This window comes from Fusarium sambucinum, chromosome IV, assembly GCF_050947815.1.
Source record: "Fusarium sambucinum isolate potato_lamoka chromosome IV, whole genome shotgun sequence".
NCBI classification, from domain to species: domain Eukaryota; kingdom Fungi; phylum Ascomycota; class Sordariomycetes; order Hypocreales; family Nectriaceae; genus Fusarium; species Fusarium sambucinum.
The window spans coordinates 3,767,692-3,795,609 of NC_139291.1; the positions used below are offsets into that span (position 1 = coordinate 3,767,692).

Consider the following 27,918-nt stretch of genomic DNA (forward strand, 5'->3'; position numbering starts at 1 on the left):
GGCCTCGATGACACTTCGGCTATGCAAGCAACGAAAGCAGAGCGTAAACAATTCAATAATGTAACACAACACGCAGCCTTGTTTTTTTACGTGCCGGGATGATAAAGGCTGAGTCAGGCGGCAGTTGTTGGCAAGCAGGAGCTAAACTAATGGTGGCAAGATGAAATCCTTCCAACTGGATCAACTGGACCCCTGGAATCCCGCAATTTCTCCCCCCTCAAAGGGGAAAAAAGTCTATCTTCTCCTTCAGCCCCCATTTCTCCTCCGCGATCGTGTCTCGGCATAGCAAGAGGGTATTATGGCTCCTCAGAAGTCTCTACGACCTATAAGTCGAAAGCCATCTCAGACTCCATCCTTATCGGCGTCGGACACTCAGTTGGCGAGGCTGTCTGGATCGGCCCGGAAGGTTGGGGCCGGACACATCCCCGCCTGCGAACCATGCCGAAAGCGCAAGAAAAAGGTTCGGGCATTTTATTACTGATTTTAAATTGTATAGCATGATAGTCAATTGAAATGTGCACAATGCCTCTCTCTAGACGGTCACGTGCTGACGATAACTTCATTCAAAAGGTGGCTCATGAATTAACTAACGAAATCTTGTACCGCAGTGTGATCGGAGCCGACCAACTTGTATAAAATGTACAGAACGTGACTTGCGATGCGAGTATCTCGATGGGCCTCCAGCGCCGGCCAGTTCGGTTCAGCTTGAGAGACTGGAAAGGCTAAGCCAAGATCCAAGCGCCCTTTCTCAACTCTTGGCGACGCTGCCGTATTTCGAAGCCCTGGAGCTTTTTGACTTGTTTCGAAAGATGCCCAGAGATCCCTGCCCTGCTGCTTCATCGATGCATACCCCGGAATCTTCATCGTCAAGATCACCTCCTGCGTGGACACCTTTGGCTGCGCAATGTCCGTCACCGATGCATTATACTCTCGCCGGGAGTCTTTTGCCGCCGGCATCCAATCCAATGGAACAAGAGCTCATGGTCCGACATCCTATCGCGTATCCAGTTTTGATGCCCATTGCCGTCAACTCGCTTCCTCTTGAGGCGCTCCTTGTTCCTCGAAACCCCGAGATCCTAAGAGAGCGTCTTTTGCTAACTGATGTCGCTCACTCAGAACTGCCCGACACATCCAAGAAGAAAGACGAACACTGCGACGAGGCTGATGATTGGCGCAGAAGCCTATTACACTTGGCGCAAGCACATATTGATATTCTGCTCCAGGTTGACATATCCTTCTGGACTGACTTGCCCATCCCTAATGACTTTGCCATTCGGGTGATTGCGCTTTATCTCAATAATGATTTCACAATTCTTCCTCTTTTCAATATAGATCTATTCCTGCAAGATCTCTCTCAAAAGCGACCATATTTTTGCTCTCGGTTTCTAGTGTCAGCTCTTTTGGCTTGGGCCTGTGTAAGTATGTCGAACCAGGAAAATGACCCTAGCTGACCGCTCGTTGCGTAGCAAGCTTATACTTCCATTCACCCCAAAGCAGCCTCCTGGAGCTGGCTCTTCTTTCTCGATGCCCAAGCGCAGTGGAACCAGCTGGACCGCCGTGAATCCGCTACGCTGTGCAACATATCGGCATCGCAACTCATGTCCATGGCATCTGTAACACACGGACAAGACGAACTTGCGTTCGTGTTTCACAAAACCGGAATTGAGATTGCAAAAACAATGGGCCTTTTGAATGTTGATCCGCAATCTCAGTCTGCAGCAGCATGGGTTCATGGGTATCCGGATTGGCAGAAGGCTGCTTCATATACAGCGTGGGGCGTTTTCAATTGGTCTTGGTGAGTCGATACGTTTGCTTTGGCCGTATTCTGTTCCCACCTGAAGCTGACACAATGAATCCAGCGTTTTCACTCTTCATTACCATAAAGTCAATGTTGATATCCCACCCGGGTTGAGGATGCCTGGCGATATTGATATCGCCCTTGCCGCTGAAGACGAAGTTGCAGTCTCGCTACCTGAAAATGTCGAGGTGTTTCGTGCCATGTGCAAACTCTGGATACTTTTTGCTTCCATCGCCAAGATATACTATGGCCCAGACCTAGAGGGTTTCTTGAATCAGAAAGAAGCTCTTGTGTATGTTGAGGGTACCTACCGCCAACTTCTCACTTGGGCAGATGAGTTACCGTTGAGATTGGTTCGACAACCCGGTAGCAGCTCTGCCGTTTATCTCATGCAGTAAGACTTGAAGCTCACTGCATGATTTCCAACGCTGACGTTTTTAGTATATACTATCACGCCGTAATCACAGACCTTTTTCGTCCCTTCCTTCACCAACCCAATCGCTCTTCGGCTCCACTGCGAACATTTGCTGCCGAACGCGCAAATCCACAGAATGTATATCACGTCTCCATCCGCCAAATGAAGCGACTTTTGCTCTCTTATCGTCTCGAATTCCATCTGGAAGCTCTCTCGGTGATGTGGCAAACCGGGGTGATATACGTGGCCAACGCCACGATGCGCGCAGACTACCACAACAAAGATGAGATGCAGTTCTTTGTGAACCTATGCGTTGCGGGTCTTGAAGAGCTCTTCATGTCGTACAAAGTGTTTGGGGCGATAACCAAGGGCGTTATGAGTATGGCGATCCAACAGGGGAGCATAGAGCAGACGCAGGTGAGGCGTGCGAGGAGGAGATTGAATGAAACTGGGAAGAGGTTCGTGGTTGATGATAATAGCACGGATGAGACGATGGCCAAGTGGATGATCGATTTGGACTTGGCGGTCACCAACTCTGTTGAGGCGCAGGGTGGTAAACTTGCGAGGAAGTTTGATGAAATGAGTGAGATGGGTCATGATGACGGCGAGTAACGTCCTTTTGGCGTTGTGGCTAAACAAGGAGAAAAGAGACGAGGGACATCATTCTTTCAAATGATTCAGAGCAAACCCTGGCTGGTGTATCTCTTGCAGTAAAGGAACTGAAGTGCATACGTGAATCTCATCTTATCGACGGCTGCTACTCATGGTAGAAGTTGAATCTCGACTGACTGTGAGGTTCTTGCGCGCGATTCTCTTTGTCTGTACAAGACCGCACACGTTGCAAAGAAGCCCTCGCCAGCGAGGTGTTTCCGTTGCTCCGCATATATCGCAGCGCTTTACTGCTGATGTAGCATGGTCGTGGACCTGTTTTTTCTGTCAGGTAACAACCATATTTAAGAAAGAAATGAAACGCACGGTTTGCAGCACATTTTTACTTGGACGTTGGGAGCGTGATGGCGTGTGAGATTGTGACGATACCCTAGTATCCCTATGGGAGCTACGCTTCTTGGGGATAGCGCCTGGAACTATTGATGGTGACGATGGTGACTCTGCCACTTCGGTGAGAGTTTGTAGTTGTGTGAATTGATGGTTGTGAAGTTGTTGTTCACGTATTGACGTCTCATAATCTTGAAGAACCTTTGATGATTTTTATTAAAATTCAAGGATATACACTCGGGAAAAAAAAGAGCGCATACAGTTTGGAGCTCTCTTGTGTCAAAGGTCCTGGAGGGTGGGGCAGTTGGTGGTAAAAAGAAGTTGCTGTTGGTAGGCATTTTGAGACAAAACAGATCAATCGAGAGATCTAAATCCAATCAAATAAGTCTAGCCCTAATCGCAGAAGAGGTACTGTCAGGAAAGATGAGATTACGATGTTGATAGAATGACGAGATGGTGAGCGCAGAGAGTATGGGTATTCTAAATGATAATAGCGAAGAATATTCGGTCTCTAAAAAAGTGCCGATGGCCAAGTTTTGATGTGGTTGTACGAATCGACGATTCGCATCAGCTTAGGCGAGAGCCCAGGATCATGACCAATCAGAAATCAGCGGACTTCCGTTAGATGGAGAGAAAAAGGGCTGATGACTTTCACTAGAGTAACCAATTGCATACGATATCCATAAACAAAACTCCACAGTGATTGAGAAATCGGTGTGATTTACCCCCGGACTGAGGACCAAGAGATGCCAAGTGATTGGGGAAAGATACGATGAATGCAGGTCATTTATACCCCAAGAGTTTATCATCTGTGGGAGGATAAACTACAAGACGCTGACTTGTACCCCTGTAAAATGACGTTACTTTCTTCACGGCTCGTTACTCTCTGTCAATAGCATTAGACTCTAGTGAGCCCATACATTGATTGGAATTTTATCGAATCAATTACGTTGAAATTATCCATCCAGGATGGGATGGAATACGTGATAAAGGGGAAGGGGACGGTCGCTACTCAGCAAGCTGACGAGAATATAACCGCGAAAAACGGTTACTACGTGATTGACTGATTTTGTCATTAAGTCGAGATAGCAACCGTCTAAATAATCCAAGCCCAATGAAATAGAATAAAAACAGACCAAGACCCAACTCCGGCTCGTATACGTTGTGAAAATCCATAAGTAAACAAAGACATTGACAACAATTGATAGTCATGACGAAGCACTATCAGTGGTTGACATGGTGTCGCCCCGGCTGGATTCAGCAAGACGCTTTCGCACCATCAATTTCTTGGAGTGTAACAACCCGCAAACATTGCAGAACAAACGACTCCCCAAACCAGACTCTTGCCAGCGAGGTGTGTCAGTCGCGCCGCACAGGTAGCAGCACTTGGATTTTCTAGACACAGAGCTTCCACCCACAGAAGATGCAGTGTTTTGTCGTGATAGTCGCTTGGGTCGACGGTGAGATCTTTTTGGTGTTTGAGCAGCCGATGAAGGATATTCACAAGGTGTAGATCGAAGCGCGTCACCTAGCGAATGGGTAATGTTGTCGGTAAAGTTGATGACCGTCTCATCGATGGGTGATGGGTTGTTGAGGAATTGGTCAATATCATAAGACTGCTCGAGCTGTTGTAGCATGTGCGCATCTTGCAAGAGCCTTGTCTGCTTCAAAGGTTACAAGATGATTTTTTTGGCGGGCCTGTCAAGTGGTAGTATTCCGTACCGTCTGGATCTTGTTCACATCAATAGTGTTGGCCTCGCTCGTAGGCGGCAAGAAGAAGTTTCTGGATACGGCCATGGCTTGATCAGCAGGAGGAATCATTGAAGCGAATGTATAGCACTCGATAAAGAGGGACCAAGATGAATGAGAGTTGAAGCGTTCTTGATCAAAGAATAAAGGAAGAGAAGAAAAGAAGGGTCGTGGTGGGATTAAGAATATTCAGCTTGGTCGAAGTTTCAGATTCGATCCTCGGATCCTGGTCCAGTTTGACAGATCGAAGCTTGACGTCAGAATCGAACGAATGAGCCCACACGTGGTCCAATCATTCACTACTAAATCATCTTTAAGAGGTATAGCGTTCACAAGCTCCAGGGTCTAGTATCCGAGGGAATGAGACGGAACCAATAATAGAATTCGGTTATCATTTTCCTATTAAGAAACACCCTTTTCTCAGGTATGAGGTGGACGCATGAGGTTTCAATAGTGCCAGCAATATCAGGCCATGATATCCCAGACACTCGGGCCACTTGTGGTTGTGTCGGTCAACTTCACCTGCAGTAGACGTGTTGGAAGCGGTAAAGAGTTGCGGTGATAGCCCGCCGTTTAGACGCAGGAACTAAACGTCATCAAATAAATTACTTAATTTTCACAGATTGAGTGGCTTCAGGGTCTGAGGGTCCAGATCGTTCTGGGCCATTATCGTAGATCTTTGCATACAGGGTCTAATGTTAAGTGGCAAGTAACAAGTAAAAATAGGTGTCGATGATGGATCCTGGCTGGTTTACAGAGTAAATACATCGGAAGTGACAGGGTCCATGTCTTGTGTGCCGAAGGCGGTGATCTAGCCCGTGGTGGAGATGGATATGGCGGACATGAGGGGGTAAGCATTGTTCCAGATGGGGCATCTTTCGGCATGTTCCGAAAAGGGAAACACCCCCTCGCTCCTCTCTAACAGACATATTAATCTACTGTCGGAGACTTTCAAATTAGGTAGGTAGGTAGGTATATACAAGGGATGTGCATGTGGAGCGTATAATAGACCTTGAGAGAACACAGAATAGTCAAGTAGTTTCAAAAGTAAATGAACGAATCTTATTGGATCCAAAAATATGTATCTCGAAAGGAATGAAGAAAAATAGAAAGCAAACCGCTATTCTGTAACCAAGTCACTCATTTAATCCCATGTCCCATACCATCATTCTTCGCTAGGAAGCCATATCAGATCAAAGAAAGTGCTAGTCTAGCTAGAACTTTCCCATCACAGTAACCTTCTTAGAAGCCACCGTTAGGGTTGGGGTTGGGAATAACGCTTCCACCCTGTTGAACCTCAGGAATAACAGAAACACCAGTCAAAGCAGCAAGTTCCTTGTGTCGGCGGAGGCTGAAGTCCTGGTTGTCAAAGTTCTGGTTGATGACACCCACCATGCCCATCTGACAGTGGTTGCCCTTCTGCTGGGCGCAGTAGTACCAGATAGGCTTGGAGTCCTCCACGACAATCTGGAAAACGTCGGGAGCCTGGCCCTCGGCCGTGGCAAAGTTGAAGCCGGCAAAGAAACCTGTACCGCCTGCGAGAGGCTCACAGGGCTCGCCAAAGCTGGACTGAGCGACGGTGTGGTTGGCGGGGAGGAAGTGCCACTCGACTACATCGCCGACCTCAGCGACTACATTGTCGGGATCAAAGCGAAGACCGCCGAGACCGGCGTTGACAGAGTGGGTTACGCCTGTGAGAGTGACGGTCTTGTCGGGGGTGGAGCGGACAGTCTTTGAGGCGGGTGCTGCAGAGACAGCGGCAGCGAGGAGGAGAGAAACGGAGAAGATCTTTGAGAACATGTTGATGTTGTTGTAATAGACTCAAAGAGCAAGATATGATGTGGTGTTGTAGTTGTAGTGAAGAGTTATAGAGTTGCTTGTTTGTTTGTGTTGTAGTGAAGTGATGATGATGATAATTGTCAACTGAAGCGAACATACAGCTCCTTATATACAAAACACATTCTTCATCAAGTCTACTGTCTACTAAATGAAAGTCAGTATGATATTACATCTGCATCTCTAATTTCCCTGCCAACGCCTCACCTCAGCTGGGAATAGAAACAAAGTCATACATCTCGACTAAGCCCAACCGAGATTCCCGGAACTCTTACCTCCCGAGACCTGTCAAACCCAGCACGGCCTTGAATGGGATTGTCATAATTGGTCAAATGCCATTTCTGAGATGGGCTTAGACTAGATATGCTGACAGTATGCTCGGCATTGACAAATGTCAGCCATTTCTACGCTAGCCCCCAGATTCTGACTGCGCCTCAACGTGGTGTTGGAAAGACGGTAAGTGATCAGGATCTTATTTTTATCTGGATTGCAAAGCTCCTATTGGATATTAGAAGTTTGTTTCACGCTGACAGGCTGCTTATTTGGTGCTCTACAACTAAAGGATATTATTACATGACGTTGGAAATTCCCCGCAGTTGATGTGCTGTACTGCCGACACTTTCACACAATGTTTTGTGAAACAAATTAAACTTAATTTTATTCTTAGTGTTATTTCATCTAGTGACCGGGCGGCGCAAGAGAACAGAACAAACTTGGGGACTAAGGCTAAGCATAGGGCTAACTAAGACGTCAAGATCATTTCTCAAGCTCGGGGTCTATGGTCTCACTCAGCGGCGTCCTTGAGATTTTTAAGCTAATTCCATTTTTGACACCAATAAATTCTTAGTTCTGCAATCTGAGAAAAATCTGCCTTGTTGTATTTCGAAGAATGATAGCCCAACGGCGTTCAAATTACAAGGACAGGGCAAGCAAATCTGAGCACCGTTTTTTAGCCCCCATACCATCAGCATCGAGTCACACAGCATCCGGGGAGGAAGAGCACTGATTAATTGGCTTGTCTATGGCGCACATCCTGTGGGTAGCTACTGACCGAAGTCCTTCTCGGCTGTACATTTTTACAATATCGGATCTTCGCATATTACTGTCAGCAGGCGGGATAAACATGATGGCCAGCAGTAAAAGCTCCTGTATTCAGTGTATGACCGCAGGGTGAAGACGTACATGGTGTAACTTTTGCCCAGATAGAAAAACCAGGCTGGCAAACATATTTTCAGCTCAGTGCTTGGCCAGGTATTTATAGCCTGGGTTTGCCAGGGTGATCCTGGTAAAGCCTAGATTTGATACCGTGTGTTGACGGTGAAGCAAAGTCCTTCCTCCACGAGACATTGCAGTTCTCCCTCAATGCTTCGAAAACTGACACGAATTCAGGCAAGTATTGGGTATAGAGGATTGAATTGGGTACCTGAATAGGACGAGAACCACTCATGTTTTCATATGTCCTGCTCACCTTGCACAAAGCCGTCCACGCGCAACCAGCCAAATATGCTGCGAGTTGCATTCTTTGAGATAGCTTCCTAATCTCTGTCCAGCCCTTCATAGGATATATCTGTGATGCATGTCTGTGTGGGAGGATGAACTGACGGCTTACCAGGAATAGCTTGGTTGCCTACCTTCTGCAACGACAGAAATTCGACATTGCCGTCTTCACATTCCCATTCATACTATGTAACCATTTCCAAACATCGTGAGTACTCAGGATAAGAAGATGTACGTGACTACCTATGCAAAGCAGTTCTCCATACATAGGAAAGATCTATGACCTAAACATATTTAATTATCCAGCAAGGTTAATCTCTACTTGATGTCTATCTAGTCAGAGACACTCCGACTGAGGAGCCTCTTATCGGCTTTAGTAAATCGGCAATCGGACATAACCAGAAACCCTGTAAAAGACTGACCGACCTTCCCAAGCCTTTTCTCTTTCGACATAAATTGAGACTCATACCGTTTTGATGGTTTTATTATTCGACATCCTAAACCGTATTTGGTAATACAAGCAGCAGCATGACCCGCCTCAATAAGCCTCTGTCGACCCATCCAACAGCTCGGAGAAAAGGTAGACAGCCACTCATTCAGTCAGTTTGGTTCGATATCTGCAACATATTGTGCTATACAGTCTATCTGGTGAATCTATACTGAATTTGCTAATAGATCCTGCTTGTGGTACATGCCGCAAGAAATGTCGGAAATGCGATCGCAAACGACCCATCTGCGATAGATGCCGCACCAAGGGACTTCAGTGCGACGGCTATCCCCCGAAATTCCAATTTCAAAATAGCTTGACAATAGTCTCTGGCGAATCAGAAGACAATGCAAATATCCAGGACTCTATCAAAGTCCGACAATCGCCTCAAGAGTCTTTGCTCTCGGCCGAGTCACCTGATGCAAACTTCCCAATTTTCAATCCTCAGCAGGCGCTTCTTGATGTTTCGGATACCTCACTCCTTTCGCCAATTTTTGCTTTGACTCCTGTTGAATCGCCTCCGCAGTTGTCAATTGCGCAACTTGACTCTATTCCGATAGCTGCAGGTGATATTGATCTCGACAGTGATATTATTGCGAATCAGTACATACTCTACTACTGTAAGACTCTTCCAGACTCGCTACTCATCTTTTGCTAAAGCCTGCCTCAGTTGATCAGATTCTAAGCGAGCACCTGGCCATACATGTAACCGGCTTGACCAATCCGTTCCGGGAACATGTTCTTCCACTTGCACATAAGCATCAGGGTATCCTTCACGCTTTACTTGGACTCGCATTATGCCACATGTACAACACTGGGAACTGCAATGATCAAGATTTAATCACCGCTTCTCTCGGATATAGACTGTCTGCTATAAGATCAGTTGCGGCTTTGTTGCTTCAAGAAGAAACCTCTACGCTTACACGTATCGAGGAGGAATATCTCCTGGCTATGGTACTATTACTAGTAATGCATGATGTGAGCTATATCATACTTCTGACGCGACATATTCACTGACACTGGCCTAGATCTGCGAATCTGGTGTCTCTACTCATGGCGCTCATCTTACTGGGATATCGTTCCTCTGTAAACGGATGGCATGCGACGACGATATCTCGACACGCTCCAAGGCAGGAATATTTCTCATATCCGCGCTATCTTGGTAAGGTTGCTGTAAAGACTTTTAACGAACTGGCTGACATCCGTAGGCTCGACATGCTCCGAGGCTTCAGTGGTGCCGAGAAACTCTCGTATTCTGAAGACGTGAGAGAATGTGTACGAGATCATGGAAGCCTTAGTCTCCACACATTGGTTGGCTGCCCGCCAGTTATCTTTTTCAAGATAGGTCAAGTTCTCGAAGGTGGTAAATCATATTTTGCGGGCGACCTTACACTTCAGCAATTCAAGAAATTGCTTGATAGCGCTGAGAAGTTTCTAAGAGGCTGGGATCCTGAACAAGCCGTTTATCCCACAGCTCACCGAGAATGGCGACAGCTGGCCGAGGCATATCGTCATGCCTGCCTCCTGCGAATCATGCGTTTCCCCGATACTTTCGCAGTTTCGTGCGATGACCCCCGAATCAAAGCATCTGTCACGACAATTCTCGATATCTGTGCCATCATGCCCTCAGACAGCGCCTTTTATAAACGCCTTCTCTTCCCGCTCTTCTTGGCTGGCGCCGATACTTGTTCACCGCATCAAATGCACTATGCCAACCTATGTATTGACAACATTAAACGGTCTACGGGTTTTCGGCACCCAGCAATGACGGAAGTTCTTACCAAAGTATGGGAGGAGCGGCGGACGAATCCCCATGGCTGGTCCAATGTTCCTTGGATGGAATACGTAAGTCTGATTGATCTTTTTTTATGGAGATTTATTACTAAATCCGATTGCTTACAGACTTGCTCTGAGCTTTTGCAGTCACAGCATGCTTACCTATTTTTCTAACAAGCCGACGTCCCACATTATCGGAGTCGGAGTCGGAGATGCTGACTCAAAGAATTAATTACCCCATTCGGTTGGTCTCGGAATCATTGATGCTTGGTACTGGGAAGACTCAAATAAAAGGGATCACGATTATTTCATTGTTCTCATTACGGACTAAAGAACCTTCAGTCCCACAGTATATTAATTACCCTTCAAGCTGTCAAGTTGATTATAAACAATGGCGGCTCAAGAGAAGAACCAAGTCGAGCTGGAGAAGGCCTCCAAGCTGGCAAATGTTCCCCACTGCGAACAATATGAAAGGATGATCTCGGGCATGCTGTGCGTCAAAGAATACGTTGATCTCATGCACATATAATTAACAGAGATTTAGTTACGACTCACTTATTCCGAAACTCACAAATTCTCGTCTGGCTGCTCGAAAGGCCATGAATGAATACAACACTTGGTTCCCTACAGGCGACGACTTCAACATTGAAACTATCACTAAAAGAAGAGCCGAGATGCTCAAGTCTTTCCTTGGGCATGTAGCAGACGATGAAGTCTTTATCGAGCCCCCCTTTAGAGTTGACTATGGACCCAACATGTCTGTCGGCAAGAGATTCTACGCCAACTTCAATCTGACAGTCTTGGACTCTGCAATTGTTTCAATCGGCGATAGAGTTATGATTGGACCTAATGTTATGATTTCAACAGCAACTCATGAGGCCGAGGTTGCTAGTCGAAGAGCCAATATCGAATATGCTTACCCCATTACTATTGGTGACGACTGCTGGATTGGAGGCGGTGTTACTATCTTACCAGGTGTCACGATTGGGAATGGATGTACTATTGGAGCAGGATCTATTGTTACTAGGGATATTCCTGCGTGGAGTGTTGCTTTGGGATCGCCAGCGAGGGTCGTTAGAAAAGTTCAAGAGTTGGGCGCATTCGAGGAAGATGTTGAGCAAAACGGGACTACCAGTGGATAAATAAACAGGAGTTTAGACTAACAACCTAGAAATAATATCGAGTTAGAGTACAAATAGTCTTTATTTGTAAACTCGTCATGTTACGATCCCTGGTGCCTCCGCCTCCCCAGGTTTTAGTTAGCTACGTTTCAATTTCTTTAAAGCACCGTTTAGTTCGCTATTGCTTTCTCTTAACTCTCGTTCAAAACTCTCTTTATATGCTAGTGATCAGGGTTACGCAGGTAAATATCTCTGCTGTTATGACCAATGGGTGTTACATCAAGCGTGATGGCGTGCCAGGCCAAAACCCTTCAATTTGGTACATGAGGGATATAGTACCTAATCATAATTCATTCTTCCACATACGACCACAGCTCGCAGAAAGCTCGGGATCCCGTCCGCTCTCCCATAGATAAGCTGCGAAGCGCTGGATTAGTAGTTGGGTCGGTGACGACCAGCGAATCCCCGGTGTTGTATGTCTTTTAGCTATATATTCCCTCTTTTTGTCAATTCGTAGAAAAAAAAAACAATATTTTATCTTCTATCTTGTTAGAATGCAAGTAGCCTTTGAACATTCATGTTCATTTTTTGGTCCATTTATGAGCTGTATTTGGGTGAAATCTTGCATTATGGAACACGAGTTTTCAATCCTTTGCCACTATCCAAAACACTGACACCACAGGCTTAGTACAACATGCAAAATCTCGAGCCGCGGTCCAGTTATATAATCTAATTTGATTTGTGTTAGTTACTCATCGCTCAGTCAGTCCCCTAGTCTCGCAGCTTTGACTCATCCACGAAAAGGTTACGCATGACACCCTGCTTCAACTCTGCAAAGTTCTGTTTCTTCTCCCTCTCGAGAATCTCCATTCTAGACTTTCTCATTGCTTTTGCCACATCATTCCAGGCAAGGGAAGATTTGCCTGCAACATCTTGCATATCCTCGTCGACTTTCACATCAACCAGCTTGCCCCCGCGCTTCCTCACGATTCCGTCTATAATAACGGCATCAACGTTGCCGATGCTACTGTGCAAAACGATAGCGGCCAATGGGTCTTGCTCCGCAGCACATAGCAGCTCAGGTGTGTTGGCGTCAAAGATGACTAGGTCAGCCAGTTTCCCTTCAGCAATGCTACCGAGCTGGCTTTGCATCCCTATCGCTCTGGCACCCTGGATTGTACCGAGGTTGAATACCTCCTGTACCGTCTTGGAGATGTGTCGAGGGGCCAATTCCTGATTGATAAGCTTCTGGTTGTGGTTAGCCCGGGAAGCTTGCAAACCAAGTCTCATCTCGTAGACAATGCTCGAAGCCTGGTTACTGTGACAGTCGATACCTAGACTTGACTGTGCTTGAGCCATAGGATAATCGCCATCAAGACAGATTGGAGTCCCTAGCGCCATTTGCATTTCTGTTGAAGGTGTACTGCTGATGTGTGCTCCAGCGTCTACTACAGCTTGGATACTTTCGGCAGGGTACCCATTTGCGTGACTGAATAGCATTCGATCGTCCAACAAACCTTGGCTTTTGATCTGCTGTATAACATCACCCATGCTCAACTGGTGGTTACGAACAGCGTGGGTAGTCGCCAAATTGATACCAGCCTCTCGGGCTGTTTGAAAGAGTTCTTGAACAACCTGTTCAGGCAAGAACCATAGGTCAAAAGCCAGGCCCATGGTCACTCGACCGTCTCCAAAAGGAGCATTAGCTCCGAGCTTTCGTATTTCTGGAAGAGTCCATGATGCAATCATTTCCCGATTCATTTCGAACGGTGACCATGAAGCAACACGAGCAGTCGGGCAGTACCCATAAACGCTGCGAAGACCTGATGACACAGTGGCTGAAATGGCAGTTGATGCTGACGAACAAGAAAAGTTAGTACTTTGGTACCACTATCATCACAGCAGCCCATAGGATTCACGTACCAGCACCTTCAAAGGTGTTTACATGAGAGTGGTCAAGCACAGTTGTAGTACCAGCATTGATCGCCTCAAGACATCCCCCAAGTTGACCCCAGTAAATGTCTTCTTTGGTGTAATTAGACGACTGCAAGTTACCTGAGGCCATGTAGTCGAGAAGAAGCTCATCGGCGTGCCTTCCTTTGAGTTGGGTTTGCCAAAGATGGTGATGTGTGTCGACAAAACCAGGCGAGATGATCTTTGAGTCACACTCGATCAACTCTGCATCGGCGACATCCTCAATCTTTGAGGCTATCTTGATGATTTGGTTGCTCTCAATGAGAATGTCTCTTTCTAGAGCTTGTACGTTGTCTTGATCGTCGTGTATGAGGACTGTGCCACCTTTCAGTAGCAGACGGCGGGACAAAGAACCGTTACGCATGGAAGAGGATGGCATTTTGACAACTTGTATGTTTTGAGTAGAGATGAATTGTGTAGTGAAACGAGATTTGAAAGTGCACAGAAGAAGGATATGCAGGCTGGTTATATACACAATCAATGACGCTATGGCGTTACCATTACGATTAATACGACAATCTACCTGAAGCTACACACACAGTCTATGGTCCCGTGGAGTCCACGGAGATTTCGCCATTTACGCGAACAAAGAAAATGCCGACAAACAAGTACGACGGTAGCGATCGACGCTCGCTATTTCGGGTGATCAGCCGTGAAACGGGCGTTAGCTTGTAGGTCAGGCTAGGAGCTATTCCTAAAAGTCATTTGATGATTGGTAATAAACTTTTGCTCTTCCGTCGGAGGATGTTGGGCTCGGAAATAGAGTTGACTATCGCCGCTTCGGCACCGACATTATCAATCATCAGAAAGTGGTGATTAGATGGACATTGACAGTGGCCCTTTGTTTCTTGCTGGAAAAAAGGGATCAAGCCCAATCATAGAGTCAATGCGGCTCTTAGATTTACTTGATGGTTATCCATCACGACTACGAGAATGTATGCAGAGACGAGCATATAGATAAACTCCACACAGTTTCACGAGAACAAAAAATAATTGATAACAGTGATTAGTTCTTCTGTTTAAAAGGATACTCTGAACTTTCAAGTCTCTCAAATAACGACTGACACCTTATCCTTACTAGGACATAAACACAAGCAGCGCAGTAAAGAATATCAGAGCTTCCGCCAAGATGCAAATCGAGCCAAGAAAGCCCTCTTTGGTTTTCCGTAGGGTATTGGGGTAAGGGGATAAGATTTTACTAGAAAAGCTCTCCTCGGGCGATTTCTCCGCTTCAGGGGGGTTGTGCCTGGTATTTGGTTGCTACTCCCGGGACAAGGGGCCCCAATATCGGCAGTTGGCGGCTCGACGAGCCTCACTACAAATAAGATCAGTTATTGCCTTTTCATCAACTTTCAAGAGACTGGTATACATACCGTGGGTCGGACGAGGGGATTTGGTAGGAGAATTTGGGCTTAGGGCCTTCTTTACAGTCGGTATAGCCGACGGCGGAAAAAGATTTCCCTTTGACGCGTTTGGCCTTGCGGGCACCTCCTTTCCGGCTGCTGCTTCCTCCAAAACACATGTTGATAGGAGGGTGAAGTATGGTTGTGGGTGGTAGTTAGCTGATATTAGAGTCGTTTGCGAAGACGAACGAGAGGGAAGTCTTGTGTGTGTTGATGAGGAAGTTAAAGGAAGACAGAAAAGCTCCATCATCTTGTCTTTATATGTTCTTCTTCTAGGATGAAGAAAGGTTTCTTAAAGTTAAGAATTATTTAATATGCTTTAGACAGAGAAGTGATTTTGTTCTTTGCGCGCATTTATCTGTAGTTTGAATGAAAATGAACTTAAACTACCGTCGATATTGATGTAAATTCAGATCTGTAAACTCAAAATAAGGATCGCAAAACTCGGGTAGCAGAAGCTATTCCTCAGCTGTTACTTGACAACGTCCCGAAAACAGGTCTTTGAGGCCTGGATATTCCAGCAATGATTCCATCACATAATCCTTTCTACTTCAGCATTATCCATTTTCATTCTGTTGCTCGCTTGATGAGAATTCCACTTATGGAAGCAGCGACAATTGTATTCGGGTCTTTGCGAGACTTCCTCCCTATCGCCTTTTTCTCCGTGTATCCCAACAAAGCCTGTTCCAAGTCGCAGGGGCTACACAAGTGTAGGGTACTTCACTGGGAAGAGTCTTGATGAAAGCAGAGACGGCACATGATAGGGACCTCGTTCTTGGAGCATACAAAGCGTGGGGCATTGCAACAACTCAAATAACAGAGTTCACGTTGTTTCGCAGACTGCAATCTGACTTATGAGATATGTTGTTTTTACAGCACAGATAAATGGGAAGCTTTGCGTTCATAGCTTTGCATTTATTCTATAAAAGAAATTTACATTCTCTGAAAGGATTAAAAAGGTTTAAACTGAAGTATCTAGCTCAAACATTGAACGGGAAGTACGTAAAGTTACAGTTTCTGTGGAATAAGCCCATCCCATGTGGACAGACTTTTATTGAGTCTGCATTCTAAGGTTTCCGTAGGATAATTTGTAACCATAGACCGGTCGTCTTCGTTGTCTCCCAGCAAGACCACAACTAGAATATACTTCCAGCGACTGCCACCATTATCTCACAGCTAAGGGAAATGGTATCTGGTAGAAGCTTTACCAGTAAAGTGCCTGTCGTGGGGGAGAAGCAGGGACCCCGAATTAAAGAACTTGGCCGAACCCTTTCTTGATCAACCAGAGCGACTCGCTTTACACACAGAGATTGAAGCCGATTTGCGAATGCCTCTAGCAATCCCTAACTTCATACTGGGTAAGAACAAGACAGGACAGGAAAGTTGATCCCAGAAGTTATTGTCGCGCTCAAAACGACCTAAGATATCTTCTAAAGCTGGCACTGAGATTTCAAAGATGCTTTACGTCGATGGAATTACAATTACTGGAACTAAACCTGCGAAAAGTAAGAGGCCAGATCACAAAATGTTGTAGAGTAGGTTCCACCCACCATTTCACCATGATAAAATAGAAAGATCCTGCAGGAACACAGTCACTGGCGACGGTAAGAGCATGGCGATATCCCCATTGACACTGTCGTGAGAGTATTGTGGGAGAGAACCTTTTGTCAAAGCAAGACCATGACTGCGCAAAGAGACAGGGACGTTGGAGGCTTCAAACGGTATATCAATATCCAGATCAGTCTGATGACTACCAGAGATGGAAGCCATAAACGTGAGGGAGATCGCTAAAAAGATTCGCCGGTGGCAGGAGTAAACTACGTTTGGTGATTGAAATCTGACAGAAGGGACTTCTAGAGCCGCACATGAGTTTCACAAAACACTGTAGTAACTCAGGGCGATAGTGGCAGAGAGGAAGCCAGTCTTCAAAGCGATGTGATAGGATCTTCACACGAAATATTTTACTACAAATCAATCACGGAAGACGTTGTTATTGACTTACTCTTACCATCTTTGCAATGACCCTGAACAGCTTGGTCTTTTTGCCGAAATGATTAAATATATCTTTCCTGTTTCTTGAGGCTTTTCGCCACGGCTTATCATGCTACGTCTGACATCGTAGCATGCTCAAGGTCCCCTACAGTGATCAATATAGACTTTCAAAGTGTTATCGCCATAACATAACTAATATTGACAACGAAAAGATAAGCTGCTGGTATTCGTTACGCAGTATACCCCATAGCACCTTTGAAAACCTGTTTTAATGATATATAATGCCTATGTAGTATCTGGTATTAACCCCACCTTTTGTCAGTTTCAACCCGCTGTCATATATTTCCAAGAGGCTGTCGATCGCAACGCCTGATATCTATGCCCAAACGGAGTCTATAGTTTTACTACCCAACTACCTAGTCCAGTGACCTCGCTGCCAGAGCTGCCCCGAACAAGAGCTGATCAAACACACTCCTCCTCCGCATCCAGCTGAGGTCCACTTCCACTAGACGCCAAGTCCAACCTAAAACCAATCCTATGCTTATCTTTCCGTCAAATCATGTCGATCGTCTTGGCTAGAAACTTTACCCGAGTTCTTCTATACATCTTGGCAATCTAAAACCATGGGGAAGGCAGGAAGGCAAGGTGCACGATTAACCCCGAATACCGAAAGTCGAGATCGAAGATGTGGCGGAGTATATCTCCGTCTTTTGCATATTGACAAAAAGCTGCGTCTCGCCTCGGTCTGTCTAACCCACTTGCATCTGAGCAAACGTGACCGGGATACTCATAATCGCGATTTTAAATGCCTCAAGCACGTGCAGCCTTATCTCCTTTCGCCTCATGGAATCCTTGAGCGTATCCATGTATAGGCGAATGCTGGTGAGACATATTTCACTGTTGTGATCAGCATGACAGCCTGGACTGGGTCTGTCAGTAACAAATGACCAACAGAAAAGGACCCTGAGAAAGCAAACCAGCCCATTGGGTAACCCGTAACATGGTCTGAGGGGAGGCACTGCCTGACGTCTGATGGAGACAATGTGTTCAGCATTCTGGTCAGACACGGTGACATCGAGGCATGTTTTCAATTTCAGGCGCATAGTACACAATAGGCAGGTACCATGCCATGTAGTCAAGGACCATGCTTGTCAAAATGAACCCTGAGGAAATGATAGCTGTGTAAATAGTATGATTGGTATGAGTTTCTTATGCTTAATTTGACCAAACAATGCGTAGAGCAAGCTGCCGTAGGAGTCAACCTGAAACCAAAATACATCCATCATTTCTGCTTGTATTGCATTCTTCCAATGAGATGGATCGCAAAATTGCATCGAAATTAAAGCTCTGCGACGAAATACATATGTTGATAGAATTATCGCCATCACTTTGTGGTGTTGATAGCGTGGATCATTTCTGTCCACTGTGGTGTTAACTTCACGGATCGAACTGGCATTTTTTGCATACTACATTGGGTTGCTATAGCCGCAATATATCCACCAAAATGCTTCTATTCCGAAAAGAGTAACCATTGTACATAGCGTGCATATTCAATCTGGGGTACAGTGGATTGAACCCATGCAATATTGATCAAAATATCCATAAAATAGTGGAATACGTCCATAGATAGTATATACTGGTGTTGAACGGCAGTGAAGATATCAGACAGATATGATCTGCTCTGCGCATAAACCCAGAAGCAAATGTTACGAGTAAGCATCGCTGTCTGTAAAAGATTAGCCAGTCTCACCAGCTGCTCATCTTGATGAGCAAAGACTAAAAGCTAAACTTAATGACAAAAACAGGATGTTTCAGTAGAAAAACCTGAGTGTCGGATTGCCATAACGTAATGTGAGACCACGCCACGGCAAATGAGCTCATCAAAGAGAAAGAATTTGAGGCTTGTTAGCGAAGATGGACGAGACAGAAATACCCACTCATGTCTACAGCTATATTGGCCGAGAAATCGACCCATTCAATGTTTACCAATTCCAACAACGACTCCTTGGCAAGTTTTTTCTTCACTGTCGATCCACTTTCTAAGAGGCGGTCATGCTGTGCGGCGCTTTTCCGTACTGGGCTACGGTGTACGAGTCAGTCTAATTCCGTTCCAACAGCTTCTGTTCGTCCTCTCGGCACTGCCGCGGCTGGGCGGCAAATTGGGAGACGGGAAGAGCTAGTATAGAAAAAGGGCTCCTTATTTGCTGGGTCAAAGTGTCTGAACATTTGTGTCTACCAGATATTGCCCTCCTACTTGTTTCGTCAAGATTTAAGCGAAACCATGATAAGACAAGGCATAAGTCCGTGTTTCCCTGATCAGCATAGAGTTTATTACGGAAGTATCCGTAAGCAGGTACGTAGAGAAAATAGGAGAACGATTACCCGCCACTTGATCACTGACATCTGATCACAGACACTTCGGTCAAACTTGCCTATCGACAAGTTCCAGACGTTGACGTGTAGACAGACCCATTCGTACTCAACAATCCAGAACCAGTTTTTTCCTACTATCCGCGGCATTATTTTTTTGACTGACCCTCAGTTGAGCGCGTCTAGACTATCATGTTACTTGTTGATTTGCCCTTCTGATTCTGATATTGGTCTATTTGGCATCCGCAGTCCCATTGAGTCCCATTTGATGATACCCACAACAAGGTCATGCTTCTATTTTATTTTCCCAACCGAGTTCTAGACAATCTCGAGCATCAAGTAGTCTCGGCCAGTAATGGAGCTTTTGTTCTACTACATTGATCTGTGGCGAATAAGAATTGAAGCAATTTGTCACAGTCAGACAACGATATGCCCTGATGCTCTCAGGATGCAACACTGGTCCGTAGGTAGAAAAAGAAAAATGAGGCGGCGGCAAAGGCGGTCTATCCTATTCTGTCCCGTCCGTCTGTTGCCCGTGCTCACCTTTTGCCATGGCTATTAAACTCTACGGTAAATTACAGTAGAGAGGGTACGTATCTCATCCGTATTTGGGCAAAACTGAGGAGGCACAGTTTCTAACCGCGACCAAAAGAACGTTGCGCGCACCAATAAGATGTGTCCAAAAGACAAATTCAGTTCCCGTGTCTCGGAGTAACTAAACAAGAACGAGGTGCCGAGAATGTGCTGGGATCGGTCTCTTCCCGATAATAGCGTTCCCTGCATCACATCACGCTAGCGGCTCTCGAGGTTCTTCTTTTGTCCGTAAAGGAGGGAAGTTTATCACAACCTCGACCGTTGTTATTTGGTACTCTGGTACTAGACATGTCATTACAGAGTACTGAAACACAGACTTGCTTGAGATAAACCCTTGTTTTTTCCCTTTCCAGGTACCGTAAAAGTCGATGCGTAATAAACGTCTTTGTCGACCCAGTATTTTACTCCTGTTTTCCACCACCAATATCCACTTTTACTTCAGTCTCCGTTCTTGGCGTTTCCACCATGACATGACGCTATTCAGAGCTTGGCAACGACCCTTAATCCTCTTCTTTCCAACCAACACACACGACAAATTCCCGCACGGCATGACCGGGTCTCGTCTCCTGAATCGAGTACAGTCCATTCTTTGACTAGCGTTGTTCTGTCTCTATGACGTAGCTCTCAGCCTCAAGGAGACGCAGACATCAACATCGACATCACTCATTCTCGATGCTCCACTGCCCTTGTTCTGCCCCATGGGGGACCGATCCTTCTTGCAGTAAGGGATCAAAGTGAGGCTATGCCTGTACCTTTAGTCTAACCTAGCCAACGTTCCAGATGTTGGAAAAAAGCTCTCGGCGTTTCCTGCGTCAGATCTCTAAACTGTTGAGCTATTTAGACCCAGCCCATCTGTCCCCATCCCGTTTCTGACGGTTCTTGTTTGACTCTACTCTTCTTCCTATCTCCCCTCTCATACTCCCTTCCTTTTCATCACTCATACAAACAGCGATTGTGATTTTCTTGTTAGAGTACATCCAGATCATTTCTCATCTTCGTGTGATCAGACTTCTTTGAGCCCTTCGATGTAAGTACCTACAGCATGTCCCCTCCCCTAAACCCTGTTTTCTTAGCTCTTCGGCTCTGCATGCACGACGACATGTCGAACAACAACGCATACGTATGCACGGGGAAACCCTTCAAGCCTTGATCATAAAGAACCACTTTTTACAGATACCCATATACCCTCTACTTCATAGTTGCATATGACTTCATCAAGTTTTGCCCAGTCTATATTTATTCTACACACTTGAAAAAGATCTCGCTCGGACAATTTGTACTGACAAGAATTCCTCAGATCCCGGCCTCTTTTCCATTCACACCACCACAACCAACAATCACAATGGCAGCCACATCAGAAACCACAACAAATCTCGCCAGCGAGTCCGAAAAAGGAAAACAACAACCTCTCAAGATGGACCATTCAGACTCAAATTCTCTCCCCAAGTACGAGCACGACTCGGCATCCGGCTCAGACGGCGAAGTCCCCAAGGGCGAGACAAGCGATGAGATCGGCAACATCTTCGAGGGTGAGGATGGAAAAAGCTACAGGACCATGACCCGCTGGGGTACAATCTTTGCTCTTCTCACCAACCAATTCGGTATCGGTGCCCTCGGTCTTCCAAGCGCTTTTGCGACCCTCGGTCTCGTCCCCGCCCTCATCACTCTCTTCGGCTCTGCCCTCTTGGCCTGGTACACTGGCTTCGAACTATACCGCTACTCGATCTTGCATCCTCAGTGTGTGCACATCATTGACCTTGCCAAGGCTGCCGGAGGTCGAACATGGCAAGTCATCGTAGCCATTGGATTTCTCATCCAGGTCATCATGTTCTGCTCTTCTGCCATTGTCACCATCTCAATTGCTTTCAACACCATGACGGAGCATGCCATCTGCACCGTCGGCTTCATGGCTGTCGCTGCTGTCATCTCGTTCGTTCTATGCGTGCCTCGTACTGTCAAGTTCATCTCTCGCAGCGGTCCTCCTACCGTCATCAGCCTTGTCGGAGCCGTTCTTATCGTCATGGTCAGTCTTGGTTTCGCCGACCCCGTCAAGGCCCCTGAAGACTGGAAGCCCACCATCAAGGCGTTCAACAATCCTGGATTCCGCGATATCTTCAATGCTGTTCTTAAGATTGTTTTCGCCTATGCTGGTAACCACTCATACGTATCATACATGGCTGAGATGAAGGACCCCAAGAAGGATTTCCCCTTCTCTCTCACCTGGTTGATCTTTCTTACTACCTCTTTCTACACTATGCTCGCCACCGGTATTTACTGCCTCGCCGGCGAGTACACAACTTCACCTGCTCTTGGCTCAGCTCCTCACATCTACGCCAAGGCTGCTTATGGTGTTGTCCTTCCCGCTATCTTGACTGGTGCCCTTGCCAACGGTCACGTCGGTGTCAAGTATATGTTCATTGTCTGCATGAAGCAGATGAAGGCCACTCACGAAATCACCTCCAACAGCATCCGATCTTGGGCCGCCTGGATGATTTGCACCACCATCTTCTGGATCATTGCCTTTATCCTGGCCAACGCCATCCCCATTTTCGACTCTATCGTCTCAATTCAGTCCGCCACCACCTACGCCTGGTTCTCTTTCGGAATGAGTGGTGTCTTTTACATCGTCTCCCGCAAGGGTACTCACTTCAAGGGCGGAAAGAACATTGCTTTCTTCGCTCTCAACGTCGGCATCATCCTCTTTGCCTTCTTCCTCAACGGTGCTGGTCTCTGGGCCTCATTGACTGAGATGCTCGAGATTTTCGCTACTGGCGACAATGTCAACGGTACTTTCAGCTGCGGAGACAACTCTGCATTGTAAGGCGATCGTCCTTCCAATTTTACGAAATGATGGGGCGACAGTGAGCTCTAAACAGGATAGGATTCACATGAGTCATGAGCTGAGATTTCTTTGGGCGTTTTTTTTCCCACAACTTATAGACTAAGCATATACCACCAAGCGAACATAGCATAGCCTTGACAATTTATTTGTTCATTTTCAATTTCTCCCATTGCCTATTATGTACTTGCCGTCCTATACGTACATATACCGAGTCTGGGTCATGGAATTTTTGTAGATTCTTTTCTTAAATTCTATCTAGAGCGAATACCTGACTAGACTGATATGAAAGAGGTTAGATAATATCTATGATTCGATGATGGTTGCCAAGAGTGAATTCAGAGAGCGAGAGCCTGATTCGAAACATGAATAAAGTACCGCGGGGGCCACTATAACTTGAACGAATTAGAATGAGATAGACTGCAACCCAGTATCACCAGAAGCGATAACTCTATAAGCTAGACAAACCATCGCCCCGCCCACTATATACCTTTCAAGTTGAAAAGGTTGGCGTTTGCATGAGCAGCTGAACAACTCAAAGTATCAGATCGAATATCGCAGTAGATTACGAAAGAACATGATTTGTCAGACTAAATAACCATGGGGCACAATCGATGTCGTCAATCTTATCCTTATATCTCATGGAGTTTTATCAAACTTTCACGTCTCGATTGGGACTCGGAAACTCCTTCATCAAAGCCATTGCGCAGCCGTTCTATGATTTCCTCTATATGAGCGAGGGCATAGAACAGTCACTACAAGACTCTTTTGGTAGCTCAAATCTGTTCGGTACATCTTGGGATCGGAGAAACAACTCTAGGTCAAGGAATAGCGAAAGGATTGGGTAAAGGTTGGCGTTGTTTCTTGTTTGCAGGGACGAAACCAGGCAAAGTCAATTGCCAATTATTCCAGGAACCCAAGAGCAGATACCGATGCAGGTAAGATCAACAGTCAAAAGATTTCAAATCTGGGAAGCGTTAGTTATCTCTTCGACAATATCGTATCAATTAATATTAGACTATTCACAGGGCGAGAGCGACATCTGCAGCGCCGACATTCTTCCAACCCTTCGTCCACCCCGAAACAAAACGATCATACATTGATGGAGCTGTTATGCACAACAACCCAGTATCTTTAGCCTATTCCGAAGTTGAGAAAATCTGGCCTGGTGCCTTTCCTCCTGATATTGTCTTATCAATTGGTACTGGAATGGTCATTGACCCCAAGTCAGGAAAGATGAAGACAAAGCACAATTCTAAGCTGAAATCACTCAAGAGGTACATTCCTAGAGGCTACCTGATGCGAATAGAGACTGGTCTGGGAATCATCCAAAGCGCAACTAGCTGCCACGAGGCTTGGAAAGGTTTCAGAAGTATATCTGTTACAGACCGTCGACTTAGACATAACTGCCACCGTCTCAATGTTGGTTTGGAACAGCGCGTCGAGATGGATGATGTCGGAAAAATGGATTCCCTTCTCGAAGATTGTGAGGCGTACCTTTGCAAAGGTACGAAAATGATATATTACGACAAAGTATACAAAACGGCACCTGAACACCTGGAGAGGGTAGCGAGACGGCTCTTGGCATCCTTGTTCTACTACGTCGGGCCTCTAGAGAGTACCATGAAGGGAGAAAGATGTCATGGGAAAATATTTTGCAGATTAGAGGCAGCTTCTGCGTCTGCAAAGGAACTGTTACAATACCATGTACGATTCCGGCTCGATCAAGTTCCAGAATATAGCACGAAGGCAGTATATCCTCGCATTCGCTGTCATCGGAAAGGCTGGGATTTGAGGGATCTTTCAACCCTTGTGGCTCTCGAGGTGGAAGAAGGGACGTGTAAGCGATGGATCGAGGTAAATTTGCCTCGTTGGAAGGAGGAATGGGAGCCTATCTCTGGATTCTAGTCTTGGAGGCACAGTAATGTGCGAAGTTTCTAGCTTACGGCGGGTTGAATGGAACTGGTAATTTTACAACTTCATCTATTCTACTTCCATAAAGGTCGGGAGAGACTGACTGAGGACTATCCTACGTTCAGAAGGAATGAAGAGCTTAGTGAAGGCTAGCAAGTGGTGTACCTACATCATTGCGAAGGTTAGCTTGTTCAATGATGCTATTACATACGTGTCATCGAGCTGGCACGCTATGCATGTGGACGGACCTTCTTTCATTGGGGAAATACATCGTCAACTGAGGCATACTCCATGCACCAACTGAAGGCTAGTTGGAATAATGTTGCAAAACTTTCAACGAAACCTGTTTCTTTGCATAAGCTGCCTTTACTTGATAGAATGTCTCATTTCTGATAATTCTAAACAGGCGGTCTGAGAGAGATCAACGCCACTACTGGTCTATCAGTTGTCTATTGGGTGTTTCAGTTCTTCTTTTGCAGCTCTCAATGTCATTTATACTGTGCTCAATGGCTGATTACTCCTGCATGTCTTGAACTATAAAGTGATACTTCCACCTTGGCACATACATATTGATCCGGTGACAACGATTTTAATCGACATAACGTATGAGGAGGAAAGTTCCATCTTACAGCAAGCCATCTGCCTTTCCTATCCCAGCTTGAAAACCTGCCTTCAATTCATTGCTTTCGGGTATAAAAAGCGGCTCCTCCTACACTCAAGCTCTTTCACTTGTCCATTATCATTCTCGTACGCTTCCAAATCACGTTCACAAATCTCAACACCTCATTAGACTCATCTCTACTTCGTCTCCTAACAAACATGTCTACCGCACAAGGAGTCTTTGTTCGCAACAGTACCAACCGCATCACTCTTGTTTTCGTTATTAACGAAACACAAGTGACTTGTTCGGGAACAGTCTCGCCCTCTATTCCGCCTTTCACCACAAAAAATGTCACCCTTACATACAACGATATTAATAAGATGAGTTCCACACGTTCATATAGTGGACGAATCGGACAGAATCGTTTCAAGTTGGACTTCGACAAAGGCTTCACAGCCGAGGGTGATCTCAACCCACCTGGCGTCATCCCTGCCATGGTAGTCAATGGAGCAGGCCGCGGAAGCAATAGCCTATTGCGATTATTGGACAGGCTGGTGAGACAATTGTGACATTTGCGTTGTCTATCAAGCAATCAACGCCGACTTTCTAGCAGATCAAGCGTATCTTGCCCTATGGCCATAACCAACCGGTCTCAATCCTGCCTTTCCCAAGGTGCTTACCCTGGTAAAGTTTGGGCATCCCTGTTAGTGCTGACTGTTCCACCTAATCCTGGGAATTTTGCGTATCAGCTGCCAAGTCCTATAAATACCTCTTAAGAGTTAAGAGGTGTTGGAATTTTGGAGAAGACCTTGTTGACCAATCTTTTCAATTCAAGCAAGACACGTAACGGACTGCTCCTCACCGTGGCAATGTCGCATACACAGCTTCACAATCCTCCGCCCACGACAGATTTTTTATTCGTCAATATCGCGCGGCCACAAGACATTAAAAACCGGAAGACACGAAAGATAATCAACAGTCATGTCATGAAACCGATTGGCCTCACTCGGAGGCGCCACCAACCAAACAAAACAATACCAATTACTCTGCCATTACCACCCGATTCAGAACCAAACAGGTCTGGAAAATTACCTGCTCCAGCTGTTACTTGTACCGTGACAGACTCTTCACCACGTGATCGAGATGTACCAGATCAAAATGAACCATCATTAGCTCCCGTACCTCGCCACTGCCTGCGTCTTATCCCTTGTCCCGTCCCTGAGCAAAAGAACATCAGGTCACTTCCCATGTCGGCACGTACAAGTAAAATGATTCATTTTTGTTAGTCTACATCTGAATGCGAATAGGTAGCACTACTTTCTAACATTTCGCAGTGGCTATATCTCAAGAAGCGCCCGTATGCCGGCTGATGCGTGAACTTTGTTTCTCTTTGTCCTTTATCGACGAAGGCGCCTTTCATTTAATTCTGGCTCGTCTTGAGGTCGACCCTGAGACTACTGGAGGACAAGAACCACAAGAAGGATTTGGGAGTCTGTCTCACTACGAGAGTTCAGTTGAAATTCTGAGGCAAAAGCTTGAAAATCCCTGTGTTAAAGCCCATGAAGCCATCATCGGCGTAATTGTCAACTTGGCATGCTACGATGTAGGTATTCCTTGTGTCTTATGAGGATTTTTGGCTAATGATGCAGTAGATATTCACCAATAACTTTGAAAGGTGGAAAACCCACATGTTTGGCATACAAAAGATGATTCAGTATAGAGGCGGCATCGATACCCTTACCTCACAATATATACGAGTCACAGCCGTCTGGTACAAGTCTCGCTTCCAACTCTTGATTGTGCTTACTGACACGTTTAGGGTGGACTTGGTCGGTTCTATGACTTTAGATCGAATCCCTTACTTAGCATTTCAGGGAGGCCACCAAGATGAGGCCCATCAGGTGACATACGACACAACAGGTGCGGCACTAGACGTTGAGAAACACTGCCATGCCAATATCAACAAGATTCTTCAAATGCTTTCGATCTTATCAAGCTTGGTTGCAGGAAAGTCCGAGATCGAACAGAGTAAGGACGAGGTTCTACTTGAAGCACTGCAAGCGACAATCCATGCCGTCCTGATGTTACCTCGATATGGGAACCTAGAGGCAAACGACGATTCACACGAGCCTTACTTGAGGACCTACGAGATAGTTCGACTCGCCTCCCTCCTATATCTCTCAGGTCCTGCGACATTTCTAGCTGGAAACAGACGCTTCAACTTGGTAACTCCCCGATTTAGAGGGCAATTATCAAGGCTCTTCGGTGCACAGGGACTACCTTGTTCGGTTCCTGAGCACCTGAAACTGTTTGTTTTAGTTGCTGGAGCTATTGTTGCTGTGGATGACGAGAGGCAATTATTTATAAACCATCTGAGTCACGTTGTGTCGCTGAGGAAGTTGAGCTGGGACGACTTGATGAGTGAGCTTCGGTCTATAGCGTGGTTTGATGTTGTTTGGTCGACGGATCTGGATAGGCTACGGGGCGATTTGGCTTTTGATAGTGATGAAGCTACGAGACATAATTGTGAAGTTCCTATATAGATCAGGAATCAGA

General features: G+C 45.9%; 9 protein-coding genes across 9 annotated transcripts; 5 read left to right on the forward strand and 4 right to left on the reverse strand.

Moving 5' to 3' along the window:
- Positions 1-298: 298 nt before the first annotated feature.
- On the forward strand, positions 299-2,825 carry FSST1_001236 (uncharacterized protein; the record flags this gene model as incomplete). Its single annotated transcript, XM_083226468.1, has 5 exons — positions 299-460; positions 609-1,415; positions 1,467-1,795; positions 1,860-2,192; positions 2,240-2,825. The coding sequence occupies 5 exons, from the start codon at positions 299-301 to the stop codon at positions 2,823-2,825; spliced, it is 2,217 nt and encodes a 738-aa protein (XP_083091418.1).
- A 132-nt stretch (positions 2,826-2,957) lies between these two features.
- On the reverse strand, positions 2,958-3,547 carry FSST1_001237 (uncharacterized protein; the record flags this gene model as incomplete). The annotated part of the gene is made up of 3 exons (XM_083226479.1): positions 2,958-3,137; positions 3,189-3,410; positions 3,470-3,547. 3 exons carry the CDS (start codon positions 3,545-3,547, stop codon positions 2,958-2,960), a joined length of 480 nt encoding a protein of 159 aa, XP_083091419.1.
- Positions 3,548-4,417: 870 nt separating this feature from the next.
- On the reverse strand, positions 4,418-5,030 carry FSST1_001238 (uncharacterized protein; the record flags this gene model as incomplete). Its single annotated transcript, XM_083226490.1, has 2 exons — positions 4,418-4,873; positions 4,932-5,030. 2 exons carry the CDS (start codon positions 5,028-5,030, stop codon positions 4,418-4,420), a joined length of 555 nt encoding a protein of 184 aa, XP_083091420.1.
- Positions 5,031-6,200: 1,170 nt separating this feature from the next.
- Positions 6,201-6,758, reverse strand: FSST1_001239 (Cupredoxin; the record flags this gene model as incomplete). Its single annotated transcript, XM_083226501.1, has 1 exon — positions 6,201-6,758. One exon carries the CDS (start codon positions 6,756-6,758, stop codon positions 6,201-6,203), a length of 558 nt encoding a protein of 185 aa, XP_083091421.1.
- Positions 6,759-8,819: 2,061 nt separating this feature from the next.
- FSST1_001240 (transcription factor domain-containing protein) lies at positions 8,820-10,728 on the forward strand (the record flags this gene model as incomplete). Its single annotated transcript, XM_083226512.1, has 6 exons — positions 8,820-8,871; positions 8,967-9,398; positions 9,449-9,756; positions 9,807-9,940; positions 9,987-10,623; positions 10,681-10,728. 6 exons carry the CDS (start codon positions 8,820-8,822, stop codon positions 10,726-10,728), a joined length of 1,611 nt encoding a protein of 536 aa, XP_083091422.1.
- A 217-nt stretch (positions 10,729-10,945) lies between these two features.
- On the forward strand, positions 10,946-11,696 carry FSST1_001241 (sugar O-acetyltransferase; the record flags this gene model as incomplete). The annotated part of the gene is made up of 2 exons (XM_083226523.1): positions 10,946-11,046; positions 11,099-11,696. 2 exons carry the CDS (start codon positions 10,946-10,948, stop codon positions 11,694-11,696), a joined length of 699 nt encoding a protein of 232 aa, XP_083091423.1.
- Positions 11,697-12,446: 750 nt separating this feature from the next.
- Positions 12,447-14,028, reverse strand: FSST1_001242 (uncharacterized protein; the record flags this gene model as incomplete). Its single annotated transcript, XM_083226534.1, has 2 exons — positions 12,447-13,531; positions 13,599-14,028. 2 exons carry the CDS (start codon positions 14,026-14,028, stop codon positions 12,447-12,449), a joined length of 1,515 nt encoding a protein of 504 aa, XP_083091424.1.
- Positions 14,029-21,350: 7,322 nt separating this feature from the next.
- On the forward strand, positions 21,351-22,829 carry FSST1_001243 (uncharacterized protein; the record flags this gene model as incomplete). The annotated part of the gene is made up of 1 exon (XM_083226546.1): positions 21,351-22,829. One exon carries the CDS (start codon positions 21,351-21,353, stop codon positions 22,827-22,829), a length of 1,479 nt encoding a protein of 492 aa, XP_083091425.1.
- Positions 22,830-26,231: 3,402 nt separating this feature from the next.
- Positions 26,232-27,905, forward strand: FSST1_001244 (uncharacterized protein; the record flags this gene model as incomplete). Its single annotated transcript, XM_083226557.1, has 4 exons — positions 26,232-26,643; positions 26,697-26,965; positions 27,015-27,133; positions 27,182-27,905. The coding sequence occupies 4 exons, from the start codon at positions 26,232-26,234 to the stop codon at positions 27,903-27,905; spliced, it is 1,524 nt and encodes a 507-aa protein (XP_083091426.1).
- Between the last annotated feature and the right edge of the window lie 13 nt (positions 27,906-27,918).